Source organism: Onychostruthus taczanowskii, unplaced genomic scaffold (assembly GCF_017590055.1).
Source record: "Onychostruthus taczanowskii isolate IOZ18803 unplaced genomic scaffold, ASM1759005v1 scaffold8, whole genome shotgun sequence".
Classification (NCBI taxonomy): Eukaryota; Metazoa; Chordata; class Aves; order Passeriformes; family Passeridae; genus Onychostruthus; species Onychostruthus taczanowskii.
The window spans coordinates 2,246,901-2,259,926 of record NW_024505892.1 but is presented as its reverse complement, the minus strand read 5'-3'; the positions used below and the strand labels follow the sequence as shown (position 1 = coordinate 2,259,926).

Here is a 13,026-nt window from a genome sequence, read left to right as displayed (position 1 = left end):
GGGCGGGGCCGGGGCGGGGCGGGAGCTGCCCCCAGCCGGGCTCTGCCCCCAGCCGGGCTCTGCCCTACCTCGCCGCTGCTTCGCGGTGCTGTCTGCAGACCCTCTCTCTGGCCTTCCCACCCTTGCTCTTCCTGGCGCCTGCTGCGCCTCGTTCACGCTGGTGTGTGAAGCCGAGGTGGAGCGAGAAAGCGTCTGAACGCCACAGAAGCAGCCGGGCCTCAGGGGTGTCTTTACTGAAACGCAGGTTTCACCCTCAGAGCGCGCTACCAATACAACCTGTAACCTATAACCAAAAATAACCCCGCACCCCGATTTGCAGTCGTCCACTAAAGCCGCGGCTCCCAGGCTTTTGCTGCCTTGGCTTGTAAGGACCCACGGGTCCGAAGATGGAAATGCCGCTGCAGGTGAAATGTGAAGTGAGAGCTAGTGCCAGCCCGATGCTGTCAGACAGATAGGTGGGCAGAGGTGGCATGGAGATGTTTAAAGCGCTCTGTTAAAAGAATCTGCCAATATCAAACGGAATGAAGAATTTTGTATCATGGAAATATTTCTCTTACTCAGAAAATAGCTACTTTTCTGGCCTCTAATACAGACCAGGCTTAGCCAGCAAAAATAACACAGTCAAAATGCAAGGAAGGCTTGTGCTGTTTCATAAATACCTAAATCCTTAGGTACCAAAAGTTTGTGTGACTGACCATAGAACCATAGAATCATTAAGGTTGGAAAAGACCTGCAAGATCAATTCCCACTGTTAACCCAGTACTGCCAAGTCCTCTGTTTAACCATGTTCTTAAGTGCCACATCCACATCTTTTGAACACATCCAGGGTGGTGATTCCACCACTTCCTGGGAAGTCTGTGCCAATGCTTGACAATGCTTTCCATGAAAAAAATTTTCATAATAACCAACTTAAACCTCCCTGGTGCAGCTTGAGGTCATCTCTGGTCCTTTCACTTGTTTCCTGAGACTGACCCCAATCTTGCTACTTCCTCCTTTTAGGGAGTTTAGAGTGCGATCAGGTCCTCCTGGAGCCTCCTCCAGCCTAAAGAACCATAGCTTTTCCTCATAGGACACAGGCTCTAGGCCCTTCACCAGCTCCATTTCCCTTCTCCAGACAGGCACTAGCACCTCAATGTGTTTCTTGCAGTGAGGGGCCCAAAAGTGAGCACAGCCTCACCAGTGCTGAGTACAGAGGGACACTCACTGCCCTGGTCCTGCTGGCCACTCTATTGCTCACACAGACCAGATGCCATCAGCCTTCTTGGCCACCTGGGCACGCACTGGCTCCTGCCCAGCCAGCTGTTAACCAGCAGCCCCAGATCCTTTTCTGCTGGGCAGCTTTCCAGCCCCTCTGCTCCAGTAGTGCTGCAGGGGCTGTTGTCACCCAAGGGCAGGGCATGCCTCTTGGCCTTGTTCAATCTCACATAGTTGGCCTTAGCCCATTGATCCAACCTGTGCAGATCCCTCTGCAGAGTCTGATGATAAGGGAACATAAAGAAAAATGAGCTCCAGTCTCTCTATTCCAATTGCATAGCTTAATGTGTTGGGGGATCTAAGAAACACACATGTCAATCGCATTTGCATAGGAGACATAACCAAATAGCTGCACTCTGACACCTGACAAATCAGCCTCCATAGAGGTGAGTGATTACTCAGTTACTGAATGTCAATGGGAGATAAAAAAGAATAGAAACTGTTTGCTTTGAAAAGTAATTTGCTGATGTAATTATTCATCAGTTGTCACCTGAGATCATAAACTAACAAGTGATTATTTCTAAGTCACTGGTTTTAGTGGTCTCGCTAATCCAGTTTTGTTTAGTTTTCAAGCACTTTGGGAACTGCTTGATAAAATTTGTACATATAGAGTTAATGCATTAATTATATAGCATTTAGTAATTTTTTGTGTGTATGTGCACAAAAGTCTGGAAAGTTCTGGCCAGTGAAGGGGGACACTTGCAGTGTGTATACTTGCATGTTAAGTATACCTAACCTAAAAGTATACACATGGTTTCTTGAGCTATATTGTAGCAAATTAGCTATCCAGATATCAAAATAAACTGTTACAAAAGCTTCACCTCACTTCATCTTATCCTAATATTTTCCAGGGTATATTTCCTGGGAATCTCCCTTCTTTTGTTTACAGCAACAGAGTCAGATCAACTTGACCCCAGTGTTTTCATTCCTCACTATTAATTAACTTCAGAACTACTATTAAATCTCATTAACCGGAACACTGATTCTTCTGTTTATTTCACTTGCTGTGATGAAGATAAGCCTTCTGTGCTTTGTCTGCAGTTCAATTAATTTAGTCTAATGTCATTTAAAATAGTCTAAAATAAATAAAAAATGGAAATGTTTCAGGAAAACTGAAATCAATTTTTCAAAAGCAAGAATTTCTGAACAATCCCAAAACATTGCTCACATCAGTGTAACTCTCCATGTCAACCTGGAGACCCATGAGTTTAAATGTGTTGAATGCCAGACTGCTAATAATAATGTCTTGTGGTGTTGCAGAATTTTATTTGGGGGGATTTTATGCAACTGTGAGAAGTGTTCTACTATAAAAAGGTATACAGAGTTACAGACTGCTTTTCTAAGACATAGTAATCGTATTCTTGCTTCCCTCAAACTACATAGTACTAATGGTATAGAAAAACAAATGTTGGGGTTTTTTTACAATATTCAGTTCACAATGACAGCCTTACTGTAGCCCTTCTGTCACTGGCTATTAATTCTTGTAGTACAACTAGAGCAGGAAAAGCTAATGACAGATGAGAAGACTGCTTGTCAGTAGAGACACTGGTGGCACTGGGCAGCTCTAGACAACTTTAAAGTTCACTAAAGATAAACTGTGACATTAATCTAATTCATAATCGTAGTAATCATCATCTGTGTTCACTCCAACACTGGAGGCCTCATCTGGTTTCATTTTCTTTCTGTCCTCTCTGCCTCTTTCCATGGAAGACAGATTGTCTTCGCACTGCTGCAGAATCTTTTTGGAAGACATCCAACTTTCTCCTCGGCTTTGTGCCGGCGCTGCACACTGCCCTCCCCGGACATCCGTCCCTTTGGCCACCAGTGCTCTTCTGGTTCTGAGGAGGTCACAGGTGCAGTTCCAAGGGTTCCCATCTAAATACAGATGACGGAGACGAGGTAAATACTCCAAGACTTTGCGATCCAAGAGAGATATCTTGTTATTCCGCAAATTTAAAACTTGAAGCTGTTTCAAGTCCTTTAGCTCTTGTTCTCCAACATCTTCTATGTCGTTTCCTTTTAGATCCAGCCTAGCAAGGGTTTCTGGAAGTCTGAGCAAAAATAAAACAATAGAAAGGTGTTATATTCATCATACTGTTTCTGGTAAGTGGTATTTGGTGGTGGGTATTTGTCCAGGCACATTTGATGTACTAAAATAAAGCTATCACTAAAAAAATTGCAATCTTCTGCAAAAACAGATTTTCATGTTGGGTTTGGGGTTGTTTGTTTGTTCTTTGTTTTTGTGCTACAGGTGTACTCTGTGTACAGCGTTGAAATGTTTTCCCAAACTACTGCAGTTCTGACCTGTACTGACTGTTCATGCAGCTGAACTGAACAGCAGTCTTGTGCTGTATTATGAAGAAAATCAGCTGTTTAATTTAGATTGTCAAGTTTAAAAATGCTTTTTGTACTCTTCAATGCCAATGACCAAACTATAGCACAATGAAAGATCAAAAGCTTAGACAATTGTGGTGACACTGCTCCTTCAACTACTTTTATATACGATTTGTTTAAAAACATTTCTTAGTTTGTAAAGAATTATATTTTTTCCATTTTGTTCTCCTGCTCCCAAAAGACTCTAACATTAATCATCACAGCAGTAATGCATCTGATGATAAACTTTTAAGAAATCAGCAACAGGGAAAATATAAGTGCTTTTAAAATAGTACTTTTGAGAATTAGAACTGGTTACATTTAGAAGAAGAGAAAAAGCTGATAATCTCTGATACTGGGCAGGTCAGTATAATTCTTATTTTCATATACATTACAAACTTATATGAAAAGACCTTAATTTCAAAAGTCTTACTCATTTATGATCTTTTAATTTCCCTCTGATACAGTTAGTGACAAGTGCTTAACAGAAAAGCATAGGCATGGAATATCTTTAATAAAATTAATTTGAAAGTAACTTAAAAATCACCTTACTATGGTAGTATGCAAGGTGATGAAATTAAGAGTCAAGGTTACAGAGTTTAAGGAAACTTGACTGAACCTCCCAGTGAAATTATAATCATATTAGCAAGATCTATTTAGAACAGAACAGCAGTATACTACAGCTGGTAAACTTATGGGTGACCCTCACTTGTTGAGAGATTTGTAACAAGCTTGCTCCGGGATAAGGGTCACAGCCAGATTAATCTGCCCAAGATACAGAATGAAGGGAGCTGCCATTCCAAATGAAACTGTGTCCTTGTCCCACGGATAGAGGAATGCACAAAAACAGGTGGTAAAAGGAAAACATAGCAAAACATAGCTTGGGAAAGCAGTAGCAGATGCACAAAACAGCATGTAGGTAGCTCATAGTTAATTAGCCAATGGTGAGCTGGAATTTTGCACTATGCATAAGCTTATTAAGAAGTGTATAATAACTGGCGATTCGGGGAATAAAGTTGAGGCTTGTTGTTCATCATCTGGTGTGCAAGTCTTCCTTCTCCATCACTCACTCACTACTTTTTGTGAAGCCGAGTTTGAACCTCTTAAGCTGAAAGATGGTTTCCAGATTTGTGAAAACTTGACAAGTTCAATGTTACTATTTCAAAAGTAGGGCAGTTTTGTATTGTGCTGTTTTTCCTGGGGAGATGAGAATTTCACATATTGATATGGTGATTCACTTCACAAAATCTGACCTTACTAAATGCTTGTGACTGCAGTAAATCAGTTTTGAAACTTAACTGCAGACAATTGCCCAATATGACACTGTAATGTCAGAAGGGCACTCTGGAGTAAAACCCTAGTGCCACTCATGTCAAAGGCAGTAGGAAATCACCCAAGAGGTTTATCCAGACTGATTACAGTCCAAAGCCTGACCAGCAAGTCCTTAAACCTGTGAAGAGTCTTATTGTACTAATGTTAGACTTAAAGTTTAAGGCTATATTGTTTGACTTCAGGCTGTGTTGATCTAGAGAAAATAATACCACTGAGTACATGACTGAGTGCCCTGCAGCTGGAAGAGGAGCCATGCTCACCTGGGAGCTGACCATGGCAGCCACACTGTGCTACTGCCACTCTAAGGAATATCATCAGGTTCTTCCTTGCATTTTCACCACACCCTGAAGGATCTTATGAAGTACAAGTCTTCTCTAAAAGTCCTGAAAATACTTGGACTTGTGGATTATTTTCTTTTCAGAAAAGGAGGGAAAGCAGCTTTCTTTCATCTCATTTCTGCCAAAAATCTGCTAAGACCTATTCACTTTAACACATCAGTCATATCTTTTAACCTTTTACACCTGGCAGAGTTCTCAGAGAGAAGTCAAAAGCAATAATTTATTTTTCTGTATATCCATGAGTACCTGGTCATCACCAGACAATTAAATTAAGTGCATAAGTTTTATTTCTTGTCATTTTTTTCATCTCTTTTATGTTTACAGCCCTCCCTGGAAATCTGTATTTACTGTTGGAATGAAAGGTCCCCAATATCTCCTTAAAAGTTGTACTGTTTAAAGGCTAGTAGAGAACTCCTTCCTCTTAATTCTCTTGACTATGAAGGTTGTAAAATAGGATGGATTAGACAATACTAAAGTAACTACAAAGCATTAAACATTCCTGTTGAGCTAGACTGAAATAAAATATTTATACACCACTAAATCAGTTTCTGATTATAAAGCTGTTGCCAAATAGATTCAAATGCTAAAGGACATGATGCTAAATTAATTGAAATTTTACTGTGTTATTTATTTAGGCTAGTTAAACCTGTCTGCAAGCCATAAAAATAAAGTTTAACAGTCCAGTTTTGTTAATGAAGTTGATGTTAATGGAATTACTTCACTATTTTTATGACATATTCTTTTCTAATAATAAAATTGCCACTTTATATCACAGCAGCCTCCATTTGACTTAATATGCCATCTCTGATAATGGCCAGTTCCAACACTCAGATGAATGTAAGAGATCCTCTAAGCAGAGCATTAATGAACACAGTGTGCCCAAGGGATGTTTCTTCTGTGCTCTGTTGACAGGAATTTTTCTTATAGCCTGAAGCTGGAGACTTTATATGCATTCCAAATACTTTATAATGTGTGAATATAATGAAGCTGGGAATGCCAATATCACTGAAAAAACACTTTTTTTTTTTTTAATCAGGTTCAGCTCCCAAAATCTTAATATTTTAATAATGATAAACTTGGTGTGGCTTGGTAGAAACATCAGCTTTAAAATTGCTATCTATCTTTTGTATCAAAGCTCAATTATTTTTCTTTTGTGGGGGAAGGTAAATCTAAGTAGCAGTATAACCTTGGTAGTAAGTCTGTTGCATTCTCCTAGCAGATTCTTCTTGTTGGTGTGCTAATTAAATAAAGTGGTCTCACTGGCAGGGAGAGATGCAAAATGAGCAGATTCATTGGGGGCCACAGATGTAATGAAAGCAGCTCTACTCTGAGACTGCTAACAGGAGTGCTAATTAGTGCTGGTTATGGCAGTGGGTTTATGGTATGGACAGACTTCTACCATGACTGGGTTTGAATACCAATTTTTGGCTCTCATTCTCATAATGCAAGGAAGGAGAGATGACACCTTGGAACCAGCTGTCCTGAGATTCACTTGCCTCAGCGGAATAGAACTGAGGAGATTCTGTTCCAGTGCCAGATTGGAAAGCTGCGCACACGGCTGGAGAGCTCCCGCCTCGAACGTGCTGACAGCGTTGTTGTCAAGAAACAAGTGCTTCAGGTCTTGGAGTCCTTGAAAGTCCTGTGCTGTCACCCTTTGGATCAGGTTATTGCTGCAGTCGAGTTTCTGCAGCCTGCTGGGCAGCCTGAGGGGCACAGTGTGGAGCTGGTTCTTAGAGAGCTCCAGTGTTGTTAAGTTAGGAAGAAGCTGGGCACCATCTATTGATGTCAGCTGATTTTCTGACAGAAGGAACTCAGACAAATTTTCTAGGTGTTTCACATCTCGAAGTCTCACCATTTTAAGTTGGTTTTTCTCTAATTTTAGTGACAGCAGGGATTTAGGTAGGTCTAGAGGCACTTTTGTCAGAAAGTTACCACTTAAGCTGAGAAAATGTAGACTTTGGAAAGATGCAAAGAAGTTGGTTGGGAACAAATTCAGTTTATTATCAGCCATGCTCAGATACTTCAGCCTAGGAAGCCTAAGTGGTGCAGACACAGATTCCATGTTGTTGCCATCTAGGATCAGACTCTGTAAATTGTAAAGAGAAGAAAATGCACTTGGAGGCAGAGTTGCAATCAAGTTGTTCCGAAGATCGAGCACCCTTAGTTTCATCAAACCTGCAAAATCAGATGCATGCAGAGCATTGATGGAGTTATCAGCAAGTCGTAAAATTTCAAGGCCAGATGGGAGAAAGGTGGGTATTTGCTTTAGCTGATTTTTGCAGAGTTCCAGGGACTTCAAGGTGCTCAGAGCTTTGAAAGTGTTGTTTTCTATTGATTCTGTGCCACTGCATGATAGGACCAGCTCTTCAAGGACTGACATTCTCCTGAAATCAGTAAACTTAAAGAGAAAAAAAAATTAATATGATAGTACATTAATAGATATCCTCATGGGTTACTCCTTCTGGATGCTTGGACAATTGCTAGTATATGCTGAAAAACAATATATTTAGAATGTGAAACTAAAATAAGTGGTAACAGTAGAGGTATTAATATAGATACCTGTGGTTTGCCAGTATTTATTTACATTTCCAGAATTTTGTGTTTTAAGTCTATGCTATGTCAGGTTTTGAGCAAAAACATACATTTGAAGAAGGAATAGTCCTTTTATTTCCTCCTGGTGGATAGCCTATATAAAATGGAAAGCTGACATCATCAGTGGCAGAAATCTTTGCAGAGAGTGGATGGTCTTTAATGTTCAATTGTGCTCAATGGTACTTGCTAGAGCACTTTTGAGTTCATGATACAGCCATTTCCGTATATCAACAGTACTGTCACTGCAGCATGTATTCCCCAGAGGGAGTGCCCATGGATATCTTTACCTCTTGGTACTGTTTCGGCAGAAAACTAAAATTCAATACTTTTCTCTCCCCCACTACCTTTTTCTGTAAAAATAAAAACGTCACATATTAATACAATCAAACCAAAAGTGTCAGATGAGCCTGGCCTGAAAAATCACCTCTGCGGAACAGAGTGTTCTCACAGAAACTTAGTTTCTATTAGTTGGTAATAAACAGATACTTTGCAGTGGTAAATGATATTTAGATGTTGACTGTAACTATAATACAGAGAGGCACACAGTTGTTTCATTTTTTTTCTGCTCTGTTGGAAGGTTCTTGTTTACAAAGCTTGCCATCTTGTGTCTCAAGTTAAGCAGCAAACCTGAGTGAATCTGGCAGCGCTCTCTAAGCTGAGATAGGAGAGGTATGCAATGATGGTGAGACAGGGAGTTCTCCAAGCACACCAGGTGCTAAAACATTGGTTTTCTGAAATTAGCAGATACGCTTCCCCTTCACCTCTGTGACTGAGCCTTAAAAAATCATTCATATGGGAATCCCCCCCAAAAAGCAACATGAGCAGGTGTTCTGCATAGGAGTGGTGGGAAAGAGTGTCCTTATCTGTTTTCCCTTTCCATGTCCAATGACATCTCCCTACAGGTCTCAGGCATACCACACCAGTTAGAGAGGCTAAAGTGACAGTAGATTCTTCCTGCTATTTCCCACAGGGCTTGGTAGCTGCTAGCACATTTTAATTTCAGTGGGGGAAGCTATACAGCCTGTTCTACAGCATAACCCCTCATCCCAGTCAGGAATCTGCATGGAGGACAGTACAAGTCCTTTTGCAGTACAGGCGTAGTAATTTTGTTCCATAATCTTGGTTGGATACATTTGACTATCGTACTTGTGTTAAGTGAAATCAGCTCATAAAGGTGACTGTTTTGTCCAACTCTTGCATATTTTTGGGCTGTATCTCTTCATCTCAGCTACAAACTCTGCATTTTAACTTCTGTTAAAATTTTAAAATTAAAGCCTGCACAGCTGTGAAAGACGAATCAGATTTAATTTTGCTGTGGTATCCTTAGTTTATCTTTCTGATTAACTTGATTCTGTCTTGCAAAGCAATTTCTGAATAGCAAATTTTGATGCAATTACTGAGAAAGTATAGATATGGAACCTCTATTGAAGCAGGTTTCTCCATCAATTATATTTTAATTCAATGAGGGAATGTACCTCCATTAAAAACCTTATATTTTCAACAGTAACCAACAAAGTTGTCCAAATTATATTACTTTATTTTTCCATAATGTAGTGTTTTGTGAATATATAAGTATATAGCAATATCAGAAGTGCTGATGCCCAGTTTTGGTAATGATTAGGAAGGTGATCTTATACATAGGAATGAGCTACATTGGTCAAGAGCACAAAAACATAATCACATGTAATTATAAAACCATCTTATGGAAATTGAAACAATTATGAACCTTCACAATTCAACACATTTGCTCTTAGAAAATACAAAAGCAATGTTTTCAGCTTTTCCTCAGTTGATTTCTTTATGTCTCTGAGAGACTTAATTTTCATCTTACTGAGTGACAGAGAGCTACATGAAGGTCAATGTACAGACATTTATTCTGTAATTATGTTAGGCTTCTTAATGTGGATTATTATAATTTCTATTTTCCACCTATTTGGTATGCATTGCTAAGCTTTGTAACCATACTGTTTTGAGACTTAAATATTTATCCGTGCTTTTATAAACCACCTAGTCTTTCTAATACAAATCAAAACATATTTGAAAGCCCGCCAAATCTTTTTTTTGCTAGGAACCAGCATTTTATTTTCTAACTGGATTGCCTGTAAAATGATACTATTATAGCTTTATATTTTAAAACACTGATCTCATTAAAGTTGATCTAATATGCTGTTATTTAATACAAAGGTTTTAAGGAATTTGCTTGTTTAATTACTTTTTTTTTTCTTGGTTTTTCATGTTGCTGTGACCTGGGACATGTTGTAAGCAGTTTTTTTAAAACAGTGCCCTATGCTAGAGGCAAGGTAGATGATTTTCTTTTAGCAGATATTTAGCACTTATTAATGTAGTTAGATATAAATTAAATTTTAAATTTAGAATAAAAAGGTTATAGTTGATCTTCAAGTCAAGGAAGAAGCAGAAAATATTGAAAAAAGATGCTAAAATTAATCTAGTTTTGTTATTATAAAGCCTTTTTATAACAAACCCGAGGTTGTAAAATTACCAAAAGCAAAAATGCCAGACACTGTTTTTAATGCTGATCAGCCCTGTCAGAATAAATACAAAATTAATCAGGGTAAAAAAAAAATTACTATTTTTCTTGGGTTTTTTTATACATACTGGATTTAGGATATAAACATATATTCTTTTTTTAATATTATTTCTTCACAATTTTAATAATAATGCAAATTAAGGTGCAGAAGTAATTGAAATAACATTTTTAAATTCTTCTGAGGCACCTAATTGCCAAACTGTAATATTTGTGAATGCTTGCATATAAAAGTCTCTTGGAGGTCAGCTGTGGGAACTCAGGTCTTCCATTCAACTTCTTCAGGAAAGTATGTTATTTTCTCCATGAGTAGGTAAATAAAGGAATTTTAAAAACCAAACAAATAAAAACACCCAAATCAAACCTGCCAAATGGACAAAAATCCTACACCAAAACCCTAAAATCCTACAGAGTTATTTCAGTGCTTGCAGACATGTACTTTACAAGCAGAAATGTTTCCCTAAGCACTATAATATGTGCCAGTGGAATTGCTCAGCTGTGTAAAATTAAGCATAGGTATTTATGATGTCAAGACCTCAGAAGTATAATTTGTTGCATGGGGGAAAAAAAAGAAAAAAATATATCCAAAGACCCAGTATAATCTCATGGAAACAGCTTACATAACTACAAGGATACAGTGTGGAAGGACTTCTTTCCTTTCAGTGCAAAGTCAGTAGTAGCAGTAAGGCAGACTCATAGCCAGTGGAATTAATTTATAATGTGAAAAAACTCTCTTCTAAGATGTTTTCACACACCATTTGTTTTGATCGATCATAAAACATTTATCCCACCACTTCATTCACTTATCTCCAACATTTAAATGCTTTATGACACCTGTATTTTGCTCTAGTCAGAACCTAAGGCTACTTCACTTGTAACTGACGACTTGCTGACAGGTATGGACAACTAGCCTAAGAAACGGAAAGTGGCTCATCTTACTTATCTTGGAAAGAAAATAATGGGGAGGAGGAGAGAAGAGTTTGCACAGAAAATGTATTTCCTAATACAGAATTCATTTGACAAACCTTTTGTTTACCCCGAGTATAGCTAAATCACACCAATGTTTGACTCTTGTGGGTGTGTGAGATAAAACAAGAAAACCAGAGATATTAGTAGCAGCTAAAAGAGTAAGCTTTCTCAGAGGAAAACTGTACAATCACTATTTCTCAGTGGAAAACAGGCATTCTAGATGCTGCTCTAAGCTGCCTTCCAGCCTATTTCACTTAGTCCTGAGCAAAATCAAAGATGCATTTCAGAGCAGTTAAATTCTTTGTAAGAGAAAATGTATCTCATTTGAATTGCACATTTCTTATTATTTGCAGCAAATTGATGCACAGCAATCAAGTGTAATACAGGTGGTTATATTTCCCTTGTGTCTGTCTATACAAGGTGAATTTATTAAATAAAGATTTATAAATAAAGATTATTCCAGGGTAGGAGACAAAGAAGCACCATTCCAGAGTGCAGTGCAAGATGAGCATAAGCTGATGCCTTTAACAAAGCGAACCTGTGGTGCCTCAAGAAACCCAGAATAAACTTTTTCAATAGCACAAATAGCTGGCAGCTTTGGTTAGAATCTGGTCTCACTTATGTGTGTTATTAGATAGGCCTGGCCTTGCTTTTAGAAACATCTCATTCTGTGCCTTAGACTCAAACTTACTTCCCCTGCCATTTCTAATAGCAGTTGTACCTGACACTTGCAGCTCAAGAGGGGAAAAATAGTTTCAATTTCATTCATTAGGGAAATTATTCTAATAATATAAACCCTTTCATTTTATTGTGAAAAAGTATTATATTGGATCAAAAATAGGAAAAGCTTTTAACAGGTTAAAAAATTACTCTGAAAGTCAATGGTTATTTGACCACGTATAAAACAAGTCAACCCTAGGCTGCTAGTTGTAAAATACTTTTTTTTGATTTTCATACAGAATATAATTTTGACAGCATGAACTAGTGCTTGAAGACTGCAGGAACATGAAAACACTACAGGAATATATTTACATATCCTTAAAGAGTAAGTAAAAATAAAACCAGATCTGGCAGCACTTCATCAGTTTTTATAACATGGAATAAGATTCTCTCCTCACTAGATGCCACCACCATCTGGGAAGTCCAACTTTCAGTTATGGTGCACTACAAAAAGTACTTTTTCTGGGTCTTCTTACCTGGAGTAGCTTAATTTTGCTGTGGCTGATGTAGAGTCTCTTGGTGGTAAAAGGAATTTCTCTGGGGATCTCTGTAGCCCTGTAGCATTGCACTGACTGGGCAGGGTCACAACTGCATCTTCTTGGGCAAGTGGTACTTAGAGCACTCTGAAAAGACAAGAAGACTAAAAGGTAAAACAAATGCATCTTCCGAAACAGGAACTCTGGAATTGCCTCAGGAACATACAGCTCGAATTAAACACCAAAGCCCTTTTATACCATGAAATCTGATAAAAGGATATTATGACTGTGTATTTTATCCCAGTGAAAAAACAGCAAAAACAATACTGTAATTTGCCTGGGTTAAAATGTTGGCAGGCATTACAAAGAGTGAGAAACTTAAACAGTGATAAGGTGCCTTTACATTTGTAGGTATGTGAAATTAGTG

At 38.5% G+C, this 13,026-nt stretch overlaps 1 protein-coding gene across 1 annotated transcript; it reads right to left on the bottom strand.

Moving 5' to 3' along the window:
* Positions 1-2,857: 2,857 nt before the first annotated feature.
* LOC121346287 (nephrocan-like) lies at positions 2,858-12,785 on the bottom strand. The gene is made up of 3 exons (XM_041423987.1): positions 12,600-12,785; positions 6,794-7,695; positions 2,858-3,305 (listed from the first exon to the last, which is right to left on the bottom strand). Exons 1-3 carry the CDS (start codon positions 12,783-12,785, stop codon positions 2,858-2,860), a joined length of 1,536 nt encoding a protein of 511 aa, XP_041279921.1.
* Positions 12,786-13,026: the final 241 nt, after the last annotated feature.

What these genes read in the sequence shown, in the direction of transcription:
- LOC121346287 (XM_041423987.1), bottom strand. Translation starts at nt 12,785, where the DNA reads ATGCATTTGTTTTACCTTTTAGTCTTCTTGTCTTTTCAGAGTGCTCTA. An exon ending in GCAAAATTAAGCTACTCCAG is followed by an intron (nt 7,696 to 12,599) that starts GTAAGAAGACCC and finishes TTTCTCTTTAAG; the next exon opens with TTTACTGATTTCAGGAGAAT. An exon ending in CTCAGTTCTATTCCGCTGAG is followed by an intron (nt 3,306 to 6,793) that starts GCAAGTGAATCT and finishes ATTTTTGCTCAG; the next exon opens with ACTTCCAGAAACCCTTGCTA.